The sequence below is a fragment of the Ailuropoda melanoleuca genome, chromosome 3 (genome assembly GCF_002007445.2).
Source record: "Ailuropoda melanoleuca isolate Jingjing chromosome 3, ASM200744v2, whole genome shotgun sequence".
In the NCBI taxonomy this organism is placed as follows: domain Eukaryota; kingdom Metazoa; phylum Chordata; class Mammalia; order Carnivora; family Ursidae; genus Ailuropoda; species Ailuropoda melanoleuca.
This window is the reverse complement of record NC_048220.1, coordinates 34714882-34734856: the sequence shown is the minus strand read 5'-3', so window position 1 is coordinate 34734856 and position 19975 is coordinate 34714882. Positions and strand designations below refer to the sequence as shown.

Genomic DNA, 19975 nt, shown 5'->3' with positions numbered 1-19975 from the left:
GGCCACTTTTCAATGCTTATTTCTAAAAGTATGGCTACCACGATAGATGTAAATATCTGAAGGTCTGTCAGATGAAAGAGAGAACAAACTTATTCTCAGCTGCATTTGGGAATAGAAGGATATACAGTTCTTTTAACAAAGTAAGGACTTCCTAAAAATGAAATGGACGAGATCCCAAGAAAGAAACAAATTCCCCATCATCAGAGAAGTTCATGTATTGTTAGCTGGATGGCTTTTAGGGAATCTTACAAAGGGGATTATCAAAATGGTGGTTAAGCTGGACAAGCTTTGAAGTTTATTGAATTGCTCTGATCCCGTATGACTACAGTGATGCATGACCCCCACCAACCATACACACAAGTGTCTCCATTCACATACCACACATCAATGCTAAGTTCCAAAGTTAGACTTTTCTAATTCTGTTTGCCAGAGAATCCAGGAACTAGAAGCTACTTTGTACAATGCTCTGCAGCAAGAAACTGTTATCAAGTTTGGTGAATTGTTAAGTGAAAAACAGCAAGAGGAGCTGAGGACAGCAGTAGAAAAGTTGCGGCGGCAGATGCTGAGGAAGAGCAGAGAGTATGACTGTCAGATTCTTCAGGAGAGAATGGAGCTCTTACAGCAAGCCCATCAGGTGAGGACTGAGTCACTGCATCTGTGTAGGGTTGGTACTAAGCAAATGGGACTTAGTACAAGTACCTGGTACTGAGTATGGGTGTGGAGAAGCCCAGGAGCTATAAACTATTTTCAGAGAGTAAATTAACTGTTGTTTTCCACCTAGACTCAGAGAGAGGACAGTTTTGTAATGATTCAGTTTTTTAAAAATTGGCATTTCAGAAGCATTGCATACTGCTGCTATTTTGGAAACTATTTTGTCATGAAATACCCTTTGAATCTCCTGGAGCCTGATTAGCTCCCTTATGCAGGGAAGCAAGACTGTCCTCCGGACAGAAATAATGCCTCCATCCTGTTACTCATCCCAGTCCATAACCTAGCCTGATCCAATAATCAAATAGGGTAAAAGAGAACAAGGGCCTTTTTCTTTATTCCCAGAACAAACAGCAACACCAACAAAGCCTGGAAGCTGCCGCTTGCTTACTGGCATTTGCTATGTCAGGAACTAAACTTACATCATTGCATTTAATCTTCACAATAGCCCACAAGGTAAGTATTCTTATGATCCCAGTTGAGGAGATACGATGATAAGAGTGCTTAAGCTTGCCCAAGATGACCCAGATAGCAAGCTCCAGTGTGCATTACCACTCAAGTGGGCATGACTTAAGGCCAGTGCATCTAACCATTGCACTACACTGTCATACGCACCTTGCATTATCTATTATGATTTATGGGCCTCATCTAGACCAGCAAGGCTTAAGAGACACTCAGTTTACAGCCAAAATTCTTAATTCCGACTCTTAGTTCATGTCTTAGTTTGACAGGTGAGGACTAGGGCTCTGGTCAAAAAGCAGATTCCAAAAGAATTCCAAAACTGATAGTGCCAGGCTGTCGTATTTGGTACTCAGAAGCTGAGACAAGCAACTGTTATAAAATCCAGATGGACTATAGAAGAAGTAAGAATCATGTGGTCTTCAGAGTTCAAGGTGAGTGGAAAGGGAATAGGTTATTTTATGACCCCAATAAGAACAGTTTATGGGAAAAATGACACTTAGCGTACCTCCAATGTAGCCAGGAGTTCTGTGAATCTTTATAGTTGGACAGATGATCCAAGGTAGCAGGGGAACTCTGAAGCCATTTGTCCTGGAGATGGTGAATGTACACATGTTTGTTTCAGTGGCCCTTCAGAGTCCATCATAAAGTTCAGGGGTTTGACCCTGGAAACCGTTTTTTAAATCTTTTAATAATAGACTCTCTGGTATCATTAGTTGGGGAATGAAAGTGTCCTCTGCATAAATTTCTTACGCTACAATAGCATTTAATTAATTTCAACAAATCAGGAGTTGTGCCTTGGAACCACAGCAGTGTTTATTTTTAAGATGTACAAATAATTATCTGAATTTACTTCTGATTAAAAGCTTGTCATCTCTTTTGAGTCTTTAGCCAGCTAAGGTGATTCACTCCTGAAAGACATGGTTTTGTTTGCTTTAAGTTATCAATATGAATGGATAGGTATATTACATTTCTAAGCCTCAGAGATTCCCACTGAAATTCTCTATCTTTCAAACAAATGTTCACTAGAAAACACCTTTTTTAGTTATTATTTCTTACTCTTTATCTGCCATTATAATCAGTAGTTTTGATTTGAAAGAATTATTCCAGAAGGTCTTGGCCAGAATTTGTCATATATCAGTATATGATCCAGTTAAATCCTAGAGCATATCACTAACTATTCATTGGACATTTCTGTTTGAATGTTTCCCATGTGAAACAGATTTAAATATTCATTCTTATCCTTACTCGTCTCTTCTTTCCCCATCTGCCTGCCTTGGTCAGGAGAATTACTGTATCTGAAAGCACTCAGGCTGGAAACCCTGGAGCCTTCTTTGTCCTCATCTCCAATAGTTAATATAGCACTACATCCATCTAGCATTTCTCCTGAAATGTTTTTGAAGCTGTTGCATTTTGTCCACACTTGAAACCTCAGGCATATGCAGGACCTTTCAATGCTACAGCAGGCCCAGCTTGCCAGATGTCCTCTGATGTAACCCAACTCGATCGTCTATTCATTTGTTCAGTCAGTTGTTTAAATGCACTTCCTAGACTTTGAACACCACGCCAGACAAAGAAAATTCACATGGACCCTACCTTTACAAAGCTTAGGACCTACTGAGGGAGTCACAGGAGACTAATACAAAGAAAAATAACTGTAATTGATATCTTTTGACAAGGGGCATAAAAATCACATGCAGTGTGCCTTGGGGACCCGGTTGTGGGGAAGACTTCCAGCTCTCCTCTCTTTAGCTCGCCATGCATATCACTGCAGATTCTTTCACCTTTTCTGATGGTACATTCTTCCTCAAAAGCCTCCATGATCACAATTTCCAGTTGAGTCTGGTCCTATGCCGGTCTCTCCAGGTCCTTCATTAGCTGGCTACCCCTTCCCTGAAAACCTGATCTGGGACAATCTGCAGAACATAACTTTCTCTCTACTTATGCAGACCTCTTCCTGGTACCACTTGGGCCGTGACTCCCTCGTCTAAGCCTTTTTTGCCTGATTAATCACCCTAAAATGCCCTTCAGTGTCTGCTTCATTTATCCAAATTTTCCCATTTTTTCCAGTCCCAGTTTAAGATCTACTTCTTTTAGGATGTTCTCCCTGCTAATAATGGACTGCATACTACTGAAAAAAAAATCTATACTGCGTACCCTGTTTCACACTCTTTCACAACCATATTGAGGGCATCCTTGTGCCAGAGACTAGGAATGTAACGGTGGACAAATATATAAAGGTCACTGTTCTCATCTATGCTACATATGAAAAGGGTCAAAGCAACAACACAAAAAACAATGACCAAGGCAATGTAAAGAGTGTCCTTGAGTGCTGCGAAGAAAAGTATACAGTGTATGTGTGAATTTGGGAATAGGATTCACCACCTTAGACTGACTGGTCAGACCAGGCCTCTCTGAAGATGTCTAAAACCGAGTGACCAGCCACACAAAGGTCTTGGCAAAGTGTCCCCAAAGATAGGGACAACAGAGTCTAAGTCTGTATATTTGGATATACAGGATATTTGGATATTTGGAATATTCGAGGAACAGAGAGAAAGGCCATAAAAATGGAGCACAGAGAGCCAAGAGGAAATGGATGTGAGGTGAAGTTGGAGCGGTGAGACAAGGCTTAATCACGTTGGGCCTTGAAGGAGTTGGGCTTATATTCTGAGTGCAGCTTAGCTACATTTCCCTTATTCTTATTCCTCTTCCTCTTCACCGTAAACTCAGGGACTGCCCTGATGATTTCACACGTCAGGAGTACACACAGCTGGTGTAGGTGGGTGTACTAAATTAGAAACAGAAAGGGCTGGCAGTAAGCTGTCACACCAGTGCTGATGCCAACAACAGTGACTTGGTGGACTTAGCGGTACAGATAAAATAGGTAGAAACAGGATCTGGTTTGGACCTGACAGGGATCCCTCTTGGACTGGATGGCAAGCAGATGGGAAGGAAAAAGAAATAGAACATGCAGCACACGCTGGCAGAAATAACTCATGTAATCAACACGTAGAGGCAGCTTCTCTGTGCTCAGCACTGTTCTCGTTAGTAGAGATTGGTGATAAAGTTAAACATGGTTTTGCCATCTTTTTCCTTTTCTACTTGATCTTGTTTTCCCTGTGTTTCAAACTTTGTCTCCCCATCTGATTGGAATGGTTCTTTGAGATCAATAACTGACTGATGCCTGGAATCTCCATTACATCCAGCAAAGCCCTGTCCTCTGCGGGAAGTCCCCAGAGCAAGCACACATTTGATGGCTGAGGAAACATTGCAGTAATCTCACAGATCCATGATTGTATTGATAAAATACTTGCCTCCACATCCAGTAGACATATCAAGGAATTACGTGCACACTCAAGGTGGGAACGTCTAGCAAATTTATTCTTTTATTGTGTAGCTTTGGCACCTGGAAATATACACAAGCACACACATCACTCCCATGTACCCACACGGTTAGCTTCCAGGCCCATTCTCTTACCCAGCATTCATTGTCCCATAATTTCAAGGTCATCCTTGATAGTCTCTCTGACCAAACCTCCTCATCCTCTCCTGCACACCCTTTAGCCCCTTCCCTTAAAAGCAGACTCCTCAGCCTCTTCACTCCCTGCATTTGATCAGATGACTGTGATAGGGGGCTGTCCTGTGTACCATCCTGGGCTCTGCCCACTAGATGCTAGTTGCAAGACCCATCCCAGATGTGATTAGTAACCATATGTGATTCAAAAATGTCCAATCAGTCAGTCATGGTCGTTGCACCACTTTGTGAATATTCTGAAATCACTGAATTGTATACTTCAGATTAAATTAGCTAACTTTAAAAGATGTCCAGACATTGCCAAATATCCCCTGAGGGGCAGAGTCTTCCTCAGTTGAGAACCACTGTTTCAGGAAAAAGGGAGATAGGATTTCCAAGTTCAAGGATTTTTTGTTCTAGCTTCCCCCTTTTCTCCCCACATTGCATTATAAAAACCTCTCTTTCTATATTATCACCCCATTTAGCCTCCACTGTTTTCTTCTCAGACTCCAATTCCCCATTTTCTGATTATTCCCAAAAGAGGCGTTGACTAACAAGCCTACGCTGTGTACGTGTGTGCCGTGAACCTGAAAGGCCTTTAGAGAGCCAGATCGACTTGCAAATAATTGTCTAGGTGATGTTGCTTTCAAATCTGTGCTATTTAAATCACTGGAATTTTGTTATATAGTTGACAGGTAAGTTCAGAGACAGTTCCGGAACTAACATTTTTGTCTTTAGGATTACTTGTGCTATTTTTGCTGTGTTTAGTTTTTCTCTAATTTAATCACTTCCGTCCTTGGAATTTTTGGTGAAGTGTAATCTCTACTTGGTTTTACAAGAACTGGCAAATCCTGTTTTGTGCGAAATTCCACCCTCAAGCAGAGTTGGAATAAGGTTGGAAGGAAAGGGTAGCAAAAACAACGGGATTGTTTGCATTTGTGTGTGTCACCTTCAGCCATTCTTGACTGTGGTAATAAACACCCAAAAATCCCAATCCAAATGGCTACGACAAAGTTGGTTTCTTGCTCACTAGTGCTGGGACGTGCTGCTGTCTCTGAGGAAGTGGCATTCCCGCTTCTCACTCCTACTCATATTCCACTGGCCAACAGGTCTCATGGCCAAGCCCAAGGGCAGCGGGGTGCAAAGTACCCCTCCCTCACAGGGGCAGGGTCTGGAGGGATGGGCACAGTAGACAGGAGCAGCAAATTTTAAAATATATGTATGGTCAGCGCAGTGCTTTTGCACCACAAGTATGGGTGATTTTTTAAACCTCCAAACAATCTCCTGGATATGGAAAAACGTATTTGTGATGTTTCCAGCTGCAAGGACTAATAATGTTTTCATAGCAAGTTTTGTGTTTTAGGTTGGTGAACGATCTTCTTGTTAACTTAATGCTCACTAGCTCTTTGGGGTTTTTTTCTTTTCAGAGAATCCGTGACTTAGAGGATAAAACAGACATCCAGAAACGACAGATAAAGGACTTAGAAGAAAAGGTACATGTTCAGTTCAATATGAATTTCTGTCTTTAAGTTTTAGATCAGAAAATAATGTGAGTTTCACTCACCGTGTTTCATTTCTTCTCAGTTACTGTGTATCGTGCACAGGCAGGTGTAGGGACAGTCTGACCTTCACCGTCAGGCAGGCACCCGCATGCCAGCAAAGGTTCTGCCTTCAGCAACCCTCTCGGGGACATGTTTGCCTTTTGTGTTGATTCCTGTTCTTTTCTACGTGTGTTTTCTTTCCTCAGTTTCCTCTTTCTTACCTTTGTTTCCTTTCCAAAAGTTTCTTTTGAGTTTTGTGACTCTACTTTGCTCTTTCTTTTAAAATCTTTTCGGTCCCTTTTTGGGAAAAAAAAAAAAAAAAACCATTCTTGTTATTCTTCACAAGAAACCCTTTCTTCCTTGAGCTGCAGTGTCCCCTTGACAGTAAGTCCAGAAATTTAGGTTGACACATGGTAATTATGCCCTCATGTCACTTCCCCCAAGTGACCAGAGAGAGTCCTCCAAGTCAAGCAAACTTCCAGGGGTAAAGCATAGTAATTCTTAAAGAGGGCATTTGGAAATGTGCATGGTGGGAGAAGGGAGAGGGCTCACACAGGGGTGCCGAACAAGGTGCAGTGAGGTAAACAGTCTCACATAACAAAGAATTCTCCCCCCCCTTCCCCCCCACCATGATGCCTAGAGCACCAGTGCTAGGAACACAGCAAGGAGGCTTTCTCTAGAGTTCCAGTCTGAATTCCTGTGTTACAAAAGAATATGGCTATTTTCCAGCATCTCCCGTGGGCACCCAAGAAGAAAACAGCAAACCATCTACATTTCGGAGACAATGGTTAGGATTTTATTTATCCCGGTTGCTACTGTAGTTCTCCATACATGTGAGATCATGGGGAGTCCGTAGGGGCCAGTAGCCAGACCATCAGCACCTGGATTCTTATGTAGGCTCGGTCTATCCATATCTATTTGACCTTGAGTATGTTACTTAGACTTGTGTCTAAGCCTTACAGATAAAATACAGATAATAAAGCTTGCCCTCACCTCCTTTCATGGGTTCCATGAAGAAGCAATGAAGTCACTTACGTGAAAATGACAAAACTCTGAGGGCATTCAATTAAAAAGTGTAATTTTTTAAATTTTCAAACACAAAGTTCAAATCCTCTGCAAAATTTTAAATTTGAACTGTTCCCATTTCCAAAATGTGCTATCTGGTGCCATGGGACTGAATGAGGCAAAGGTAAAGTGCCACAGACTGAGTCTGACTTCCCAGTGTTTGGCAAGAAGACCCAGGAAGCAGGGATTGTTCCCAGCTTCCCTGATTGTCAAAGCACATGCCTGATATCTTCCATTGTCCACATTTTTTAATGGCCAGCTCCTCGTTCTAGTCATTTCTGTACCGACTGAAGGAGGAAATCAGAGTTAAAACCAGAAACCTTAGTTTGGTTCAGTCCCCATTCATCTAAGGAAAAACAAACTGCAAAGGGGTGTGTGTGGATTTTTTTTAAGTATCTATTAATGTCACTCCCCTAGGCATTTTCTTAATAAACCTCATAGAAATTTTAGGAGGAGGGAGATTAAGATTATGTTCCCTGTCAGAATTCCCTGAACTTGTCACAGATCTGAACTTCCTAAACATTCATGACGATGGAGTAATGTATATAATGACAAAGAAGGATTCTTTAGCTATCAAAACAGCATATTCCACATCTAATAGTAAATTAAGCCACTTCAAAACAATCTGGTTGATTTCTGACCAGAGATTTGAATGAGAGATGAGGTTTGTAACACACCTTCTATTCTCGTGACCTCAATTCTAACACACAGGCCTAGAAAAAAAGGTAAAGATCACTTATGTCAGAAATACTCCTCTTTCTTTTCCTTGGGGTACTTGAACAACTACTGAGGGGATCTGAAATATTCCTTCTTTGTTCCCAGCTTCCATGCACACAGTATACGTCACGTGATAACCACAGACAGCAAAACTGCCTCAGGTGTGCAGTTTTACCTCATCCTGAGCACTTCCATGGTCATTGGCTTCATTGACTCCCATGCTGGGTTACTCTGTGAGATGGGCACGGCGGATATTGGGATCCCCTTTTACGCAGATAATAAAACGAGCCCAGAGAGATTAAACAACTTGCCCAGGACCTTATAACAGTCTGTAGCAAATCAAGCCCAGGGGTCAGGGTGTCTGACTCTAGGCGCTACATTTGGCCCACCACACTGCCTGGACAAAGAATCTCATTGCCAGTGAGGTGATGGGCATCTCCTGATGCCCTGAGACGTAGAGCTGGTATCTGACCTCCTCAGGGAAGTAGTGAAAGCCTCCCATCCCCTCCATCTTCTGCTACGGGTGTCATTTTACCACTCTCCATCTTCAAGGAGTGAAAAAAAAGGAGAGGGTCTCTGCTTTCCAGACTAATAGAAGAGTCACCAGTACATGGCTCCTAGCATCATGTTTATAACTTGACTACAATTTTGCTACAATGAAGCAAGAGTCCTATTAACAGTGGCATTACAGGACACATGCAGATAACGTGCTCAATGTGAGAATACTGTAGACAACCCTTATTCAAAGATGTTGAGTCCAACAGAACGCTCCCGAGGTGTGACAACAAGGCTAAGGACGGACTCTGTAAGAGTCAATCACCAAGGACATTGATATTTGAAAAAAAAACTGATCTGACTTGTGATCTTTAATAATTAGTAGGCAGTTGGTTATGTAGCATTGCTACATAAGCATGTCTGTCCACCCAAGTATCTGCTTCTTTTTGAAGGTTCTCAGAGAAGAGAGACAAATCAGACTCCATGAAACTTCTATGAGTCAACAAGGAGAGAACTATCTGAGAAGCATGGAGATTCAGACTGCATCATGCATTCATTTTCCAAAGTGTCCTCTGATGTACAAGCATGTTTTATACTATAGATCCTCACTCATCCAGGCAGACCCAGGTTATGCCTGCTGCCCTGATGTAATTACTAATAGTGTCCCCATTTCTACCTCAGAAGTATCCCACTGTGGATGATATATCCTATGTTTACCTTACCTATTAGTATTCTTCCTGCTCTGCCTGGCTCCTAAAACCTGTCAGATTAACCAAGCAGTGATAGTCTTAAGTGATTAAGTGTATGTTCTGACCATATTTTTGTATTTTTGGTAGGCCCTGCCACACATTGCAAAGCAGACTATAATATGGACTGAAGTAGGACTCGGGAGGGCTAAACTCCGGGTTTTATTATACCGTAAAATTACAGGCAATTAGACTATTGACTAACTTTTCAGTGCTTATTTTTTTCATTTGTAAAATTATGGGCTTAAATCTATTATCTGTTAGACCCCCTCAGAATTCCAAAATGTATGAGCTGATGTTAGTTAACACTGGTTATTCATCGCATTACTTTGCCAATAGATGAGTAAAACATACGGTTTTTTTAAACAGCAAGTACTTGGTGCGTATGTGACAAGTGGTCAGACTTGAGCAAAGTGGAAAGGCTTGAGGTTTTGTACAACATGAATGACACTACAGAAATTCAGATTTACATAATCTTCTTCTTTTTCTTCTGCAGTTTCTGTTTCTATTCTTGTTCTTCTCTCTTGCCTTTATTCTATGGCCTTGATGTCAAGGTGCCTCTTAAAGGTAAGATTTCATTTAATTCTCAAAATGTGGTTCTAAGAGGTATGTGGTGAGAAGGATGCTGCATCCAGTTACTATACCCATGTTTGTTTGTTTGTTAGTTTTTTTAAAAATCCACTTAGTTTGGTTAGCTTAAATGCCATAAAATGAGAAAAAAGTCACTTGAAACTAATGTCGACTGTGCTTCAATTAAAAAAATTAAAATAAAAAAAGTGAAAAGCAGATCCAGTCCACTTGGGTGATTATTAAAGAAATAAAGGAACCATCAGGTATTGTGGAAATCGAGAACTCTGTTCTAGTTAATTGTATTGCTTTGGGAGGTCATGATGTCTGTGGAGCTCAGTGTTCTAATCAGTCTTTCATTATGCGGAAGAAGTTTCTTCCCTATTTGCAAAATGAAGAAATCTGAGTATATGTTTAGTATCTCTTCCAGCTTGAAAATTCTGATTCTTTAAGTCTAACAAGCTAAAAATGACTTTTAACCCTTTCTTCCAGTCTGACTTCATCAGAACTCAGGAAAGCAGGCTCTGAAATGAAATTGGATCTTCTTTTCAACTAAGATTATTTTCAATGTCAATTTAGAAAAATAAGAGTTTTATTAGTACTAAATTATCAAGTCCATGCCCCATGAATACATGTATAAATAATCTTAGACACTGATTCCCAGTGCTATGAAAAATACAGATTCCAAATCCTTACCTCCGACTTAATGGATCAGGTTATTGGAGGTGGAGGTGAGAAGGAGGGTGGGAGAGATGGAGAGCAAGGAATAATGTATGTCTTTAACAAGCATACCAGGTGATTCTGATGTCTACGCAGGTACAGAAACCACAACTCATACTATCATTATTTAAAAATGAGGAAGGGCCAGGCGCTCTTCTAAATCCATGTATCATGGTCTGTGTCAACTTTGGCTGTCCTATTGTATGACACAGGGATCTTTCCTGGACCTCACGTTCTTCAATATTTTCTATAGCAAGTTGAAAAATAGAGAAGAGACACTTTCTGTCTCCATGGGTATCAACTCTGTTACCTAGATGTGGAACAGACAAGCAAAAGTGTTTAGCATGACCTGATAAAGGAAGGAATTAAGCAAATATGCCCAGGAAGTCTATGTCCTCCCATAACAAACCCTCTGGCTTTATTCTATCTTCCAAAAGAGTTTCTGTTCTGACTGTGGCCATCCTTTGTCTGGCGATCAGGATGGTAGCCTTGCAGAACCTAAGGAGAAGGACTGAGTCTCTTAAATTGAATGAGAATAGGGACGTCTGGGTGGCTCAGTTGGTTAAGCATCTGTCTCTTGATTTGGCTCAGGTCATGATCTCAGGGTCATGAGACTGAGCCCCACATGGAGCCTGCTTAAGATTCTTTCTCCTTTCTCCCTCCCCTCTGCCCCCCCTTTCCTGCTTGCTTGCTCTCTCTCTTAAAAAAAATTTTTTTTTGAATGAGAATATATAAGGGGAAATGGGTAAGATTTTCTAGGAAAGGGTAAGAATGGCTAGAGCGTCAGAAAATGAATAGCCCTCCCCAACCAAAAATAATAAAGAAATAAACAGAACAAAGTTTAGTGAGACCCAAATACTATGTGGTAGTCGAGGGAAGAATCAAGACTCATAAATACTAGTTTAAAAAATGAGTAGGTTTGAGCATTCACATCAATAACAGCTAACACGTAGGTACATGCCAGGGGCTATTCTAAGCAATACATACAATAACCCTCACAACACCCCCTGTAAAGTCCGTGCTGCTTTTATTCCTTTCTTCACACCAACACAGGACTCCCCCAAGGCTATAGAGCTACAATTGGCAGGACTGGCGTTTTTGTATGCACACAGCCTCGCTCTAGAGGCTTTTAGCCACTTAAAAACCACCATGCTGCCTCACAAAGGAAAGAGGGCATTTCTCTCACATTGTGAGCCCCATTTGTGTTCATATATATCAGCAGTCAGGGGTGTCTTCTGCAATGTGGGTAGTACTGCCTGGCTGTTAGGCTTTGAAATTACAAGGTGCTCATCTCTATGCCTTTTTCCACTTTTTGTGAGTCTTTGAGGGTTGTACAGGATTTAATTTGCTTTCTTCCAGAGTAGCACATAACTGACACTTAGTAATTGTCTGTTGAATGGAAAGTCATGATTATGATTAATAATAACATAGCAAATTAATGTGACAATGAATCTAGGGAGTTTAAAATATGTATAGGAAAATGGCTGAGTAGTTTAGAGTTACAGCTTTGAAGTTAGGTAAACTGTTAAGTTTGGATCCTGCCTTTTACAAGCTATATCATGGTAACTTTAATCCACCTGAGATGAGGTTTCCTATTCTGTAAAATGGTTCTATTACCTACAACATGGTATTATAGTGAGAGAACTAAATGAAGTTATACATATAAAGGACTTAACCACATTGTTTGGAACATAGTTCATAATCAGCAACTCTTAGCTATTATTATTTTTAAAAGTTAGCTATCACATTTACTGAATTTGTCCGCGTATAAGTTTGAGATTGTAACTTGTAGGAGCACATGGGTGGCTCAGTCAGTTAAGCCTCTGACTTGTGGTTTTGACTCAGGTCATGATCTCACGGTTCTGGGATCCAGACCCGCCTCAGGCTCTATACTCAGTGGGGAGTCTGCTTCTCTGCCTCTCTCTCTCTCCCTCTGCCCCTTCCCCCATTCACATGTGCTCTCCTAAAACAAATAAAGAAGTCTTGAAAACAAAGGAATTATAACCTCTAGCATTACCAAGTGGTTTACCACCTAAACCAGAACAAGTAATTGCCTTTTTGTCTCCTCTTTTCAGAGAGTAATCTAGATTTAAACAAGACGTGACTGGAAATTGATCAATGCCACTTTTATCTCCAAAGTAGATGAGGGAGAGAGAGGAAGAAGTGAGGGAGAAAAATGTTTGGCTTGTTGGCAGGTAGTAAAGACATACTGCACATAACCATAAAAATATTTTTCCTACTAGATTAAGGATTTATATTCTAAGACTAACTTAAATTATATGTAAAAATACCCCCTTAAATTGGAGCCACTCATGCTTTTTTTCTTTTAGCAATTACCTAAGTCATTTTTGTCAGTGATCTAGAAGCTACTGAAGGCTCCCAAGACGGCACCCTTAAACTGCTCTCAGTGGTTGCTAAGTAATGCAGCTCCACAGATAATATTAGGACTTTTATCTTAAGCAGGGGAACCCCACGTAGTTTCAGGAGATAACATCTGCCCATGCATTCTGTAGATTTATTCTAAATAAAAAGTGTACCACAAATTCTTCCATGTCAGTTATACAGGGAGACAAAGGAAAGAAGAAAATGAGAGGAGTACAGAAATAGCTATCACCAGGTTATTGTTACATCCAGATTATAATGACCCATTGAAAATCCTCTTCTGAAGAGGGACGTGTTAATGAAGAACATATCAGAACCAGCTCTGTTCATTATGAAGTTTGGAAGACCAGACAGAGAACAGGTTATCATGATTTTTCATCTACATACTATTGTTTGTTTTTAATGATCCCAGTGTCAACCATGAACCCTTGAACTTGATAGTTCAGTATTTTCACTTCCTGTCTAGTAACATAAAACATGTTAAAAGGCACATAATACTGTATTATTGTTCTGATTTTTAAAAAGCTTAAAAAATATATACCGTATTATAAAAACAGCCACAGGGGTGCCTGGGTGGCTCAGTCAATTAAGCATCTGCCTTCAGCTCCAGTCATGATCTCTGGGTCCTGGGATTGAGCCCCGAATGAATCGGGCTCCCTGCTTGAGCAGGGAGCCTGCTTCGCCCTCTTCCCATCCCCCACTTGTGTTCTCTTTCACTATCTCTCTCTCTCTCTCAAATAAATAAATAAAACCTTTAAAAAAAAAAAACCCAGCCACAGTTGATTAGTTACAAATTCTCCATTAAAATATGCAAATATTTATTTCTTATTACATTTATATTTTTTCAATCCCTCCTGCCCAAGGCCTGTGGGTTGCCTGTGGAAAACAAATGGCAATATGACTCTACTGTATTTATTGTTTAAAATGAAGAATTTTGTTCCTTTTTCTTTTATATTGGTAAGAGAAATAGAAAAGATGAATCACTGTATGCCAGCTAATCAGTCTTTTTTTTTTAAGATTTTTAAAATTTATTTGACAGATAGCAGGAGAGAGAGTACAAGCAGGGGGAGGGGCAGAGGGAGAGGGATTAGCAGACTCCCCACTGAGCAGGGAGCCTGATGCAGGGCTGATCCCAGGACCTGAGATCATGACCTGAGGTGAAGGCAGATGCTTAACCGACTGAGCCACCCAGGTGTTCCTAATCAGTCTTTCTTTATGTAGATATATCTATTAGTCTTCATCTATTAATATTGAAACTGTTTCCCTCTCTGTCTTATACATTAGACTATTAAGAAAGCATAGAGGAGGGCTTATGCTTTATTTATCTTTGTATCTTCAAGGTCTACAAGAGTGCCTTATAGATACTAGATGCTGGATACATTTTAAGTTGACAGATGGACTGAAGGGTAGACAGATAAATGAGTAAATGGTTGGGTAAATGACTGAGAAAGCAGATTCATGACATGTTAGATCAAGCCCTGGATAGCATGGGACTATAATACCAAGATGACTCTCCGATTTGTTCTTTATGTGTCACTGGGGAATAACTTTAAGAATGAATGAATAAAGGAAAGAATACATGAACAAATACATTCTCCCCCAACTCCTTGGTGGTGATGTCCTACTCACCTGGCTAGTGCTTCTCTTCTAGACACTCTTATAAATCACTCTCCACACAGCAGCTGAGTGAGTTTTAGGAAACACAAATCTAACCATGCCCCCTGCCTGGGAAAGCATCATCATTAGAGTGAAATCCCACTCCTTTAATGTGGCCAAACAGCCTGGTGTGGTCTAACTGCAGACAGTCTCTGAAGCTCTCTCTTGCTCTAGAAGCTCCTTTCATGAGCCTTCGTCCCTTCTGCCCACTGCAGGGTTTCGCCCACACAGTCCTTGTGTACACAGTACGTTCAGCCCTACTTTATCTAGCAAACACCTACTCAGTCATCCTTCAGATCCCAGCTCACTTGTGACTCCCGCAGGGAAGTCTTCCTTGATTTCGCTCCCAGCCAAATTTTACATGCATTCGGGTTGTTTTGATTGTTGTTGTTTTTGTTAATTGATGCCTGTATTCCTCATTGTATATAGGTATACAAGGGCCAGGACCATACATGTTTTCTTCATCCTGTAACCCTAAGACCCAGGTAGAGCCTAGCTTGTAGCTGACAATCCATAAATACTTCTTAATGATAGTGATGATATCATGGTACAGAAGAGAAAGAAGACATCTGTTTTGTGATTCAATGGGTGCATTTCATATCTATTTCATTTAATAGAGTCTACAAAATAGATACTATTATACCTCTCTAAATATTAATTTCTTAGTATAAAAAATTGGCAAATAATAGCATCTACTGTTTTTTCTAAGGATTAAGTGACATTATATAAGTAAAGCAACCAGTACAGTACCTGGCATGTAGAAAGGCTCATTAAAAGCCAAGTTCCTAGGACAAACTAAGCATTCTGTCTTGAATCATGCATTATGAGATGTGCTTCTATCTATTTTGACCACATTTCCCACACAGCTGTCAACTAGTTAATATCCATTTGTCCTACCCTTTTCAGGGTAAAATCAGGTACTCAGGGAAGCCTCTTCTGATCCTCTGACTTCAGTTATGTTTCATTCACTATTATTTTCATAGGCCAACTACCTAACAGGGTCGGTTTCCTCATCTGTAAGAGGTAATAATAAGAGCTACTTTATTGACTATTTTACTATATGATAAATTGTGTATGAGGATTGATGAAATGAAAGGTGTCAGGAAGTCCCTTAGGGGTCTGGATGGTAGAGTTGGTTGGGTGATGGTGCCCTTTACAGAGACCTCAAAAGCAGGAAGAGGGAGTGACTGCTATCCAGAATTTGGTGTTATTTATGATAACTAGAGATCAGAAGGTAGCTAGTTTGTGAATCAATATGCTTCTAAATATGTGGCCCATAAAGGATCAAACTTAACTTCTAGCAGTTAGAAAATCCTAAAGAATAGTGAACATAAGTAGCCTGTCCATTGAACCCAACTCATATTTGCTAAGTGTCATCTATGAACCAGGCAGTGTGGCGGGTACTTGGATACTAGAGTCACAAGTCAGAAGTGACATCACTGTACTCATTCACTTACAGTCTGGTGGCATGTAGTAAACTCTCAGACATGATGGTAGCTGCAGTCGCTGTTTGACAGAGGAGGAAACTAAAGCTCAGTGACTCTAAGCAACCCATTCATAGGAATCCCTGAGCTTCTGTCATATCCCAAGGGCCTTGTCAATCAAAGATGAATTTATATTCTATTATTCTATACGGTTTTCGTTATAGTGTACTGACCTTTGGTTCACTGAAACTTGGTCATCGATGGTGGTCCATTGGATGGCACTTTAGTTATTCAGAATGCCCGTTTGAATAAATGTGGCTCTGTTCCAAGTTCCTTTACAGATATTCACTGTACACAAATTTAATATTCTGGGAGACTGCCTATATGGCCATTTGTTTTTTTGAAACCAATGTGGTTTTATTCAAATGATGGGCTTTACCTCAATTATGACAGGCAGAAATGATGCATATGTGCTTTGAAACAGAATTTTAGATTTATCTCTGAGAATGTATAAATTGAAAGTTTGCAAGCAAAAGACTTTCTGTGTTTACATATTTATTTTATCCATACAAACACACATACACTATATATTTTATATGTGTATGTATATTACATATTATACACACACACCTTAAAAGCATCTTTTATATACATTAAGATCAATTCTCTTCTCTACTGGGGATATGGGAGTATTACAGTTGTAACTAGTTGTTTGGGGCTCTCATCTCAGTGGGATGTAAATATGAACACAATCTATTTTTCTCAAAACATGGTTTTCATTCAGGTTTTAATTATCCTCTCTTATTCTTTAATAAATCTTAAGCTGGTTCTTCAGTTTTTCAGTTCTTGAAAGTCTAGCTCAATTTCAAATTCAACCTCAGATTCTGTCTAATCTCATTTCTTCCCTATCCCAGGTGTAGGACAGGTTCATGATCTGGCTCTAAGAGATCTCTCCCTCTTCGCTCTTCAAAGCTCAGTTCTCCTGGAGGGCAGGGAAGAGGTAGGGGGGGAAAGGGTACATGCCTCTCAACTGCATTGACAGTGGTTGTGACCCTCTCCCTGGTGGTTGATGCTATTTCTCTGGCTGTTACGAGTTCTTGATGTCCTTTCTATGAGAGGTGATGAAAGACTGGCCATTTGGGGGGAACATATGTGTGAGTTCTTCAGAAGCTGTGCAGGGTGTGTCCACAGCAGTATTCCCTGACTGGCTGAGACCCAAGCTCTTCCCCTGCCACTCTGGATCTCAGCATCGGTGCTCCCAGCCACAGCATCTTGCTGGGAAGGAAACTCCTGCCCCTGTCTCTGCCCTGCCATCCCTCTCCAGTCCTCTGCCCGGATAGACAAAGGAAGATGTGCAATAGGTGAGCATTGCTTTGTGTTTGAGCACCAGAATGTGAGTCTCATTTGTGCAAGTACCAACAGTCTCTCCCTCCTACATCTCACCCACTGCACTTCCTTCCCACTGGTCCTCCTCTGTGACCCTAACACTCTTTCCTTCATGTCTAATCTAGTCTTAGGAGCAAAGTGGCTCTGCAAATATGAATTCCAAATATTTCTGACTGGCGCTTATGGCAGGAACTCTTGTGAATCTTTCATTTGCCTCTGGTTGGTAGACTGGAAACTTTCCTGGGGTACTAATTTTATTGTCTCCCAACACTTTGGATCTTGGTCACTATTTCTGGGGCATCAGTAAAATCTGCTACAGTATTAGTATTTTTGTTTTACAGATGGAGAAATGAAGATTTAGAGAATTGAAATAACTTGTCCTTGGACATACAGTGAGAAAATGGAAATCCCATTTTTCTCCATCCACATTATTCAGGCTCTAAAGGCCATGTCTTTGAGCAGCACATGATAGCACGTCCTTTGTGCCATCTCTGGCTTTTGGGGGGAAGAGAGTATTATGACCTTACCTTCTAACCAAGTGAAAACTCAGACACAGAGACTCAAAGAGGAATAGGGCTAGGAGTCCTAACTGGTATAGTCCAGGGACATTTTCAGGAACATCTGTGGAGCCAATTAAGAAACCTGTATGGCATAATTCCCAGGGAATCTCCAGGTCAGGACCTCAGGGTGGAGACCACCTGCCACTGGATACAATTGTTGAGGAGGAAATATGACATAAAAGTCAGTCACTGAAGGGCATAGACAGACCTACTTTAAAAATAATCCTATATTTATATTTGGGGGTATTGATAATTCATTTGAGCTTCTAAGGTGTTGTCTTGGAAGGCCCCAGAAGAAAAGACCACAGTGATAATTGCTAATATGTCAGGCCACTTATGAAATAAGACCTGTTCACCGCTTTTAATGCATATATAACCCTTGAAATAGATCGTTCTCTTTTCTCATTTAAAATTAAAGTGATTTAGCTTAGAGACTTCATTTATGTAACTTGCATTAGACCATAGAGCTCAAAGAGATGGTAAAGAATTTTTTTTCTTTAAAAAAAGAATTTTTTCCTGTTTCAGCTAATGACAGAAATGATGATTTAAGAATTTTCCCTCTATTTTACAGAGTAACCGAAAACATGGATAAGACCCCAGAAAGGCAAATGCTTCTAGACCTTCAAAGATGGCAGAAATGTTTACAACAGTGAGAGGGAGATCAAAAGCTAAGAACTACCCTGTAGCCAGGACTACAACTGTGTATTTTAAAGCCATTATTCAAGGTTTCTTTACTTGACAGTTCCCACATGACCCTGTTGAAAATCTACAATATATGCTGCATTTAATGAAACATGTATATGTCAAACCAGAAGAAAAGAACTATAGACCTATATTGTGTAAAGAAAAAGTTCAGCAATGGAAACAGTTTCAGCAGATCAAGGAAAGATGTGTCTTGGGCATGGAACCAAAGTTACAAAGAAACATTCTCCCCCTGCTGTGCAGGGGGATCATTTTAATGTAACACCACACCCCATGGAAACACTAGTCCTGAAATAAACATTTTAAAAAATCAAAACAAACGAAAAATCAAGGGTGGGTGGGGAATGAAGCACGAGGAATACCTATGAGGACCTATTTACAATAAAATGTTTCATTTGAAAAGTCTGGTTTCTTACTACAGGGATTTGCTTTTTGTCTTTATTGTTGTTTAAAACTCAGGAACAGAGACCTCTGCAATGTGAATGGGAAGGAAAGCAGTCTCCTGTTTGTTTTTCTGCAAGAGGTGGAGCTCATGGAATGCGTTCCACAGAAGACAGATGAAAAGCGGATCACAGTGACTAAACTGGCAACAAGGCGGAGGACTTAGGCGAATGTAACATAAGAAATAAAAGCAGATTTGATGCTGCCTTGGCCTTCTGTCACATCTGTCTTCCTCCACGAACAGACTGATCTCATTCATATTGAAAATTAAGAAGATGGTGCTCTAAATCACGAGCTCCCTGACTTGGTTCTGATTAGAATGCTAACATCTCTAGGGAACACAGGCCCAAGAGCATCTCTGAATCCGTTTCCAAAATACTGGTTTTCAAATGGCTGCTTAAAATTGCCTGCAAATAAATACGTTACACGATTTGAATAAAAACACAATAGAGGTGAAAAGTAAACTTCTACCAACAGTTGAGTTTGCCACAGAGATGTGAATATTCAATGAAATTATGATGACTTTTTTAAAGTATCCTGATATGCCTAGAGCATTCTGACCTCTTCTTATTTAGACTGATAACATTTTATCCCCAGAGAGCTGACAGCAGCAAGATAGCTCTACTTTTTTTACATAGAAGTACATACGTTACCAATAGGTCGTTTTCTACCAGAGACAAGTACAAGACTGGTACTTTGCCTAAGTTATGTAATACTGAGTCTTGAATTCAGCTCTGAGAGCCAATAAATGTTCCTGAAAAGCAAATTTTACACCTCATTTACTGTAGATAACAAAACAGCCTCAATTTTTCAAATTGTCAAGGTTTTATTTACAGGGCTAGATTTCCCATGCATAAAGAATGTGTGTAGGGAGCCAGAAACTCTTTCTATG

At 40.4% G+C, this 19975-nt stretch overlaps 1 protein-coding gene across 7 annotated transcripts in view; it reads left to right on the top strand.

The window, feature by feature from the left end:
• The window catches only part of JAKMIP2 (janus kinase and microtubule interacting protein 2), a 160549-nt gene extending 141261 nt beyond the window's left edge, over positions 1-19288 (top strand). For 5 of the 7 annotated variants that reach the window (XM_034656231.1, XM_034656230.1, XM_034656226.1 and 2 more), the window contains 4 exons: positions 431-634; positions 6109-6174; positions 9742-9812; positions 18512-19288. In XM_034656231.1, coding sequence (XP_034512122.1) covers positions 431-634; positions 6109-6174; positions 9742-9792 — 321 coding nt within the window. In that variant the 3' untranslated portion in view covers positions 9793-9812; positions 18512-19288. The remainder of the gene's footprint in view (positions 1-430; positions 635-6108; positions 6175-9741; positions 9813-18511) is intronic. The other 2 variants (XM_034656228.1, XM_034656229.1) reach the window with 2 other exon arrangements.
• The last annotated feature ends 687 nt before the right edge of the window (positions 19289-19975 follow it).